General features: G+C 44.5%; 1 protein-coding gene across 1 annotated transcript in view; it reads left to right on the top strand.

The window, feature by feature from the left end:
• LOC119412959 (iporin) overlaps window positions 1–8,169 on the top strand; it is a gene marked incomplete at its 3' end in the record, with an annotated part of 45,640 nt that overhangs the window by 3,634 nt on the left and 33,837 nt on the right. Inside the window, 1 exon segment of the mRNA XM_037679970.1 lies at window positions 994–1,540. Within this exon segment, the coding sequence (XP_037535898.1) occupies window positions 994–1,540 (547 nt within the window).

Below are 8,169 nucleotides of genomic sequence, written 5' to 3'. Positions count from 1 at the left end.
AAGGCTTCTTGATTATTTCCGCAGCTGCATGGAGCTGAAGGCTACTAGATTATTTCTGCAGCTGCATGGAGCCGAAGGCTACTTGATTATTTTCTCCAGCTGCATGGAGCCAAAGGCGACTAGATTATTTCTGCAGCTGCATGGAGCTTAAGGCTACTTGATTATTTCTGCAGCTGCATGGAGCCGAAGGCTACTAGATTATTTCTGCAGCTGCATGCAGCCGAAGGCTACTTGATTATTTTGTCCAGCTGCATGGAGCCGAAGGCTACTAGATTATTTCTTCAGCTGCATGGAGCCGAAGGCTGCTTAATTATTTCCGCAGCTGCATGCAGCCAAAGACTACTTGATTATTTCTGCAGCTGCATGGAGCCGAAGGCTTCTTGATTATTTCCGCAGCTGCATGCAGCCAAAGACTACTTGATTATTTTGTCCAGCTGCATGTAGCCGAAGGCGACTAGATTTTTTCTGCAGCTGCATGTAGCCGAAGGCTACTAGATTATTTCTGCAGCTGCATAGAGCCGAAAGCTTCTTGATTATTTCTGCAGCTGCATGGATCCGAAGGCTACTTGATTATTTCTGCAGCTGCATGGAGCTTAAGGCTACTTGATTATTTTTGCAGCTGCATGCAGCCGAAGGCTACTTGATTATTTCTGCAACTGCATGTAGTCGAATGCTTTTTGATTATTTCCGCAGCTGCATGTAGCCGAAGGCTACTTGATTATTTCCGCAGCTGCATGTAGCCGAAGGCTACTAGATTATTTCTGCAGCTGCATGGAGCCGAATGCTTCCTGATTATTTCCGCCGCTGCATGTAGCCGAAGGCTACTAGATTATTTTTCCAGCGGCCTGTAGCCCAAGGCTGCTTTATTATTATTTCGGCTGCTGCATGGAACCTTCGGCTGTTTGAAGGTTTGGCCTTGAATTAGGTCAGTTTCTCTCCTGACTTGCTGCCAGACTTTAGCTGCTCAGTTTATTCTTCTGTTTCTTGTCTCAGCGACACGACGGCCATGAAAAGGACGAGACAGCGGAGGGTGAGCAGGAGGCGTGTGGAGCTGCTCCTGCCTCCATCGAGGCTCAGCTGTTCGTTAATGTTTCTCCTCCTGCGGCCGGACGGAGCGTCACCGGAGGCGTCGCTCCCGCAGGACAACATCTCCGCTCCCGCAGCTACGATCGGAACCTGGACAAGTGTCCGGGCCTCTGTTCTTTGGAGCGCATGCTGAGCTGCCCTGTCCGGCTGAGCGAGAGCGCCGCTCAGATCCCCCCTCCTCCCCCACCTCCCCCTCCTCCCCCACCTCCTCCACGCGTCACCTCTTTTGCTGAGATCGCCAGAAGCAAACGAAGGAACGGACCCGTGCGGGTGTCGCCGTCACTGAAGGCAGATGTCTTATCCTCCACCCGCTCACACTCCTCTGTGGACTGCTGTCCCATCCCGGAGCGGCAGGTGGAGTCCGAGGGGCGGGGCGGCTCACCTGTGATGTTCAGCAGGTGTTACAGCCACGCCGGCGTGGAGCGCCACCTGGAGGGGAGAGCCACAGCCGAAGGTGCGTCACGTCTCACTGCACCACAGCAGGGACCGTTGTCGTGTTGGGAGCGAACACTGGAGCCAGCGTTACAGATCCCATGTTTAAATGTAATAAGAGCAACATTATTATAAATGATGATTATTCATTTTATACATTTTATTCATGTTATTGTCAAAAGCGGCACCTTTTTTTTCTGGTCACATACCGAACCCATAAGTTCCTCATTAAATCAGCCTCGATTAATTAACCTTATAAAAACGTGACTTCTTCACCATCTCAAAATTAGAATGTGCTCAAATAAAGCACATTTGATTATCGGTGAGATTTGTCAAGTTTATTTTGGTATTATAGATGAAAATAAACAACAATAATTGTTTGAATGTCTTGACGAGAGAATGGTTTTATAGAGGATGCTTTGAAATTTGAACACAGGCTTATTGAGCTCAAGGCAGTGGAAAGTACCGGAGCGAAGTGGAGCAGAAACAATGAAACGTTTCTGAGCAGAGTCAAATATGATGGAAATAAGAAAGAAAAAGGAGAAACGCTCTTTGTAAGCACGACTTATCATCTTTTAAAAACGAGGGAAGCAGCAGAGCGTGGTGCCTACGTCTCGCCCCACGACGGAAGGGGACGATGTCACGAGCTGAAAGATTTCCCAGACGTGTCTGGAAGTGTCTCCTGTGCGTGGCTGCCGTGGCGACGAGGCCGGCAGGACGTCACCAGGTGTCCACGTGAAAAGGATGTTGGGTGAGAACCTCTGACCGTGCTGAACCTCTGACGGTTCCCTTGTGCGGCTGGAGCCGCTGGAGACGTCCCTGGACGGTCTCGTTCTGTCAAACTTGGCTGAACCTTCAAAACTTTCTGCTTCTACTTTTTTCAACTTCCTGCAGACCTCCAAAACTCCAGACTTACTGACTCAAAGCGCGGAGCTGTCCTCACCAAGAGACGTGCTGTCGACCCATCACAGAACATCTTGAAGATGACTTCGTGGTTTAAACTCTTCACCAACTCATTTCATGTCACTCTTCATTGACTCCTCGTTACTACAGATGAACTGTAAGCACTTCTACTTATTACTTGATCCTTCAACACTTCATTTAAAACTTGTAAACGAAAGAACAACGTATGATCAACAAAAAAGGTTACACGTGTCATCTGGACCAGTTTCTTTAAATCCAGAAATCAGTCCTTGTGTCTTGATGGTTCTGGATGGGTGCGCTCTGTTTGCACGTGTTAAAAGTCTTCTTCTCAGATTCCAGCAGGAGGTTGTCTTGAAACCCGGCAGTGAAGGCTGCCTATGGGACAGATCTGGTTGGCAGGCCACAGACTGAGGAAGTCCTCTGGATGGGGGACGAAACGTTTCTCCCTTAAAGAGCCTGGTCTAGATGACACCATTGAACCTTTTTGTTATCTACCTGGATGATGGAGCTTCCAACAACGTGAGATCTTTCTTTTCATGACATTTCTTCTGTGGACTCTCCAACAATGAGGCTGGAACAACAGGAAACACACCAGGTTTGATCAGAATTCTTCCGGCACACTTAACGGTAACTGTTGAACAGACTTTGTAAAATGGATTTGTTCACTTCAGGACTTTGCAGAAAAGTTCCTGCTGTGGCCACTTGGTGGAGCTGTTTCACTTCAGACTAGTGTTTGCCAAGGCTTGTCTTTGGAGGTGTCTTGCTAAGATTTGCACCTGCAGGAGAGACACCTCTCCCTGGTTCCCAGTCGTGAAAAACACTTCTTATGGTAATTGGTTTAATCTCAGAAAGTCGGGTTTATGGGCTCACAGGATGGACTTTCAGATTATCATCATTTTACTTGACATCTTAAAAGCTTTAACATCAGAAATTGTCCTTTTGTGACGTTGTCCAGATCCCGCTGGGCTGTTTGACATGAGAAAATAATGTTTTTAGGGGATGAAAGACCTGACCACGGTTTAACTCCAGTTTAGTTTTAACGTATCAAAAGAAGAATAGTCTGAAGGAGGAGAAAGTACAAAAAAACGGCTGAAGAAGGAAATAATCTGATGTAAAGTCCTCCATAATCATGGAAATGACAACAGCAGGTTGTTTCTGGCTCAATGCTTGTCTCAAGCTCCTGGTTGTAAAAACAACAAGTTTACGAACGGCAGAATATCAGAAGTGTGAACATGTGGTGCTGCTCAATAATCCAGGTGAATCATCCAACACCAGGCTCTTCAACTCCACTGCTCAGGGGCCACAGTTTGTGAGAGCCAGCAGCTCAGGGCCCGGACAGTTCGAGACAATATTCAAAGTTCAAGGTTCTTTATTGTCATTCTCATCACATGTGCTTCAGGAGGTGGAAGAAAATTTTGTTACATCCAGAACTAACAAAAATATAAAGTATAAAAAAAGAAACCGTATACAATGTTCTAAGATTTACGCTAAACACTAGTAATGTAAAATAATACAGTGTATTAAACAGCAGCCTGAACATGAGTCTGTATTGAGCAGGTGGGTATGAATACAACAGCTTAAAGGCAAGAGATCAGCAGCATGGATAATCAGCAGCACAGATAAGTCACATATCACCAATTAAAGTGGCATCACAACCAACTGATGATTCTGGTTCGAGAACAGCCTCAGGGTAGAAGCTGTTCCTCAGTCTAGTGGTTCTACACTTAATGCTCCTCAACCTCCTTCCTGAGGGGAGTGGGGCAAAAAGTGTGTGTGTGCTGGGTGAGTGTGGTCCTTCATGATGCAGGTGGCCCTCTTCCTGCATCTGGAGGTGTAGATGTCTGTGATGGTGGGGAGACTGACTCCAACATCTTCTGTGCAGCCTTCACCACTCTCTGCAGAGCTTTTCTTTCTGCAGCTGTGCAGCCTCCATGCCACACGTTGATGCTGGAGCCGGGGGGGGGGGGGGGTAGGTGTGTTTGTTCCTTCTGAAGTCCACGTCCCTCTCCTTCGTCTTCTTCACATTGATGCGAAGGTTGTTCTTCCTGCACCAGCTCTCCAGGTGTTCCACCTCCTGTTTGTAGGCTCAGTTTTAGGTCCCACTCTTTACAATTTATATAAATAATGTATGTCAAAACATTCCTGACTCATCCTTCATCTCTATGTCGACGACACTGTTGTTTCTTGCCGAGCTAAGACAGTTGCCAAGGTTTTCCAGCTTCTCCAGTCTTCTTCTGACATCATTCAATCAGACTTATTCCACCTCAAGCTGCTGCTAAACGCTGACAAAACCAAAGGGATGTTGTCTTCCAACAGAAAGTCGGTGCCAGCGACTCTTCCTCCTCTCATCCATGCATGGTGTTCCTATTGAGTTTGTTGATTCTTACAAATACTTGAGAATTTTGGTTGATGCACATCTCTGTTTTAAACCACATATTGAAAACTTGATAAGGAAACTGAAATCAAAACTGGGTTTCTTTTTCAGAAATGGCTCTTGCTTAACTCTGAATGCCAGAAAACACCTTGTAACCTCTACCTTCCTACTGGCCATTGACATTATTTACATGGATGATGCCAGCTCCTTGCAGATGTTGGATGCTGTCTACCATGGTGCACTAAGATTCATAACTGGTTGTAACTACCATACCATCACTGCACCTAGGGCTGGGCGATATGAGGAAAATCTAATATCCCAATATTATTTTGCTATATCACGATACACAATATATCACGATCTTTATAAATAATCTCCAGTGTTACTTTAAACTAGTATTTAAAATTGCACTGGTGTACTCTATTCAAACAGACCGTTGATGTTTTTTTTTAATTGAATACAAAATCAGAACAAGTTTAAAATGTTTTATTAACCATCAGTTGCACACAAATCATCGTCTTCAGTAATGAAATTAGTTCCACCGTCTCTTACTGTGGTCAACACTATACCTTTAATAAACAAGATCTTAGCAGCAAAAACAGTACACCAAGCACAAATCCACCATGAAAAACAAACCAGCTGTCTGAAAAAGGTGCTCGTTAGTGCTTTTAGCATAAAAATTGTAAAATCAAAAAAATCTGATGAGTCCAGATTACAAAAATAAAAGTTTCAATAGTGACTATTGTTAACTATGTCTTGATTAAAATCCCTTATAAAAGATAGATGTTAACTCTGGCTCGATTGTTCTGTTTTAAATATAAATACTTGATTTCCACAATTTATAATCAACTGACCCAGAACAGCCACAGGTATCCGAGCTTTTCTAAACAATTTGCATATGCTGGAAACCTGGAGCACCTTGATCAGACAGCATGACATCTGCCTCCATCTCCTTTAGGGCTCTGTTCTTAATTTCCTCCAACTTCTCTGTGGTAATGTACGTTGTTTTAAATCTGGGATCAACTAATGATGCCATGTCCAGAAGGGTGTCGGTGGAAGGGTCATCAAATTTCTCATGAAGGTAGTCCAGGATGGAGACTTTGATGGACTGGGTCAGTGGAGTGTCATCTTCATGAACTGCCAAGATGCTTGTATGGAAGAGATGTAGCACAGGTTTGACACATGACACTGTGACATAGTCCTCCCCTGAAAGGGCATCGGTGAAATCCACAAGGGGTTTCAGAGCCTTGTGCACCGACTCAAGGACTTCCAGGTCTTGCCAAGTCAGGACAACATGTCGTGTTTTTTTTGTCTGTGGCCAAGACCTGAGAAATGGTTCGCTCCTGTTCCAGCACCCGGTCAATCATTTTGTAACGGGATCCCCATCTAGTTGGCGACTCGCTGATCAGCTGATGTGCGGAGATCTTAAGTTCTTTCTGCGCAGTAGCCAGATCCCTCCTCTTCTTCCAGCTGAATGAAAAACTGCTTACAATCTTTTTACAAACAGCAACAGCACGCTCAGTGCGGGGGTCTTTCATGCTTCTCTCTGAAAATAAAGGGGAAGAAAAAACAACAATTACTATATAATGCTGTAAATAAATAATATCACAAAAACATAGTTGTGTATATGTATGCAATATCAGATTTAACATCAGTTCACATTTTATGCTCAGTAAATTAATTAAGCAGATGCATAACACAATTACAAGAGGAAAAACGTGCTGCCGGATGTCTTAGAGGTATGAAAACTAAAGAAATGCTTTTCATTTTTTATGTAAACAAACAAACAAAAAAATCAATTTAATTTATTAAATCCAATTTAATTAAATCAAATTTAAATTTAAACCAAAATTTAATTTATTAAATCAAATATCAATTTGATATCTTCAGATCTTCAAATCTTCAGATCAATTTAATCTGCAGTTCATTTAATGGGGAAATCAAATGAACCCTACCAACACCTACTGATGCTCAGAGTATATAATTCTATATAATCCCTTTCATTTCTACGCCGATGATTGCCAAATTTACTTCCCCCTGAGGCACAGAGGCACACGCTCTATTCAGCCTCTTCTTGACTGCCTGGCTGACATCCGGGACTGGATGGCTTTAAACTTCTTAAGCTTCAATGAGAAGAAGTCTGAAGTCATGCTGTTCCATCCCAGTGGCTCACTCATGAACCATGACATTGACCTTTTCTCTCTAGCCCCGCTAGAGAAACAAAAGGTCACTAATCTGGGGGTGATAATGGACCCGTCCTTAAAACTCAACAGTCACGTAAACATGATGGTCAAATCCTGTTTTTTTCAGCTGAGACGGCTGTCTAAGCTGAAGCCTATACTCTCCAAAAAGAACCTCGAGACAGTGATCCACAACTTCATAACATCTAGGCTTCATTACTGCAATTCACTTCTGTTTGGAATCAGTCAGTCCTCCATTGCTCGTCTACAACTGGTCCAAAATGCTGCAGCCCGATTTTTAACTGGTACAGGCTATAGAGAGCACATCACGCCAGTTTTGGCCTCCCTGCACTGGCTACCCATTCACCTTCGGATCCAATTCAAAATTCTCATGTATGTTTTTAAATCACTGAACAGTTCCGCCCCATCCTATCTCACTGATCTTCTGCAGCCATATGTCCCACCGCGCTCTCTGAGGTCAGCAGACCAGATGCTTCTCTCAGTTCCAGAAACCCGTCGTAAGCTCAGAGGTGACAGGGCTTTCTCTGTTGCAGGTCCACGACTGTGGAATGAGTTGCCACTGAGTGTCCGGCAGGCTCCCACACTCTCAGTCTTTAAGTCTCACTTGAAGACCCACTTCTATTCGCTTGCCTTTAACACGGTGTGATTTGTTTTGGTCCGGTCTGTACTCTACACTGTTGGCCATTTTAGTTAGCTTCTGCTGCTATTTGTAGCTGTATTTCTATTTTATGTTTTCCTGTCTGCTGTGCATGTTTGGTTCTTTTGTACAGCACTTTGGTTGGCCTTGTTGCTGTTTTAAGTGCTATATAAGATCAACAACAACAATAATAATAATATTAATAATCTCGTGTTTGGCCTCCATGTTGCAGCATCATGTCCCCCCTCCCCCCGCGCGCATGTCAGAATGGTTCAGTCCGGAGGGGGCGGGAGAGCCGTTATCTCGTGCACGCGCTCGTACAGTATATGTGGGAGTGCGCTCAGAGCAGCGGTCGTGGAGCTGCTGGATGGTTCTGATCCACAAACAGGTGAGGATCACCTTCTGTTCCTTCTGCGCATGCGTGTGTCAGTGAGTGAAGAAGTGATGAAGTTGATTAATGTCACGTGACACCTGCAGTCACCTGCATGCTGAAAGTGTTCAACGTGCACGGTTCT

Source organism: Nematolebias whitei, chromosome 8 (genome assembly GCF_014905685.2).
Source record: "Nematolebias whitei isolate Nwh7 chromosome 8, NemWhi1, whole genome shotgun sequence".
NCBI classification, from domain to species: Eukaryota; Metazoa; Chordata; class Actinopteri; order Cyprinodontiformes; family Rivulidae; genus Nematolebias; species Nematolebias whitei.
The sequence above is the reverse complement of the archived record's forward strand: the minus strand, read 5'-3'. Positions and strand labels throughout refer to the sequence as shown.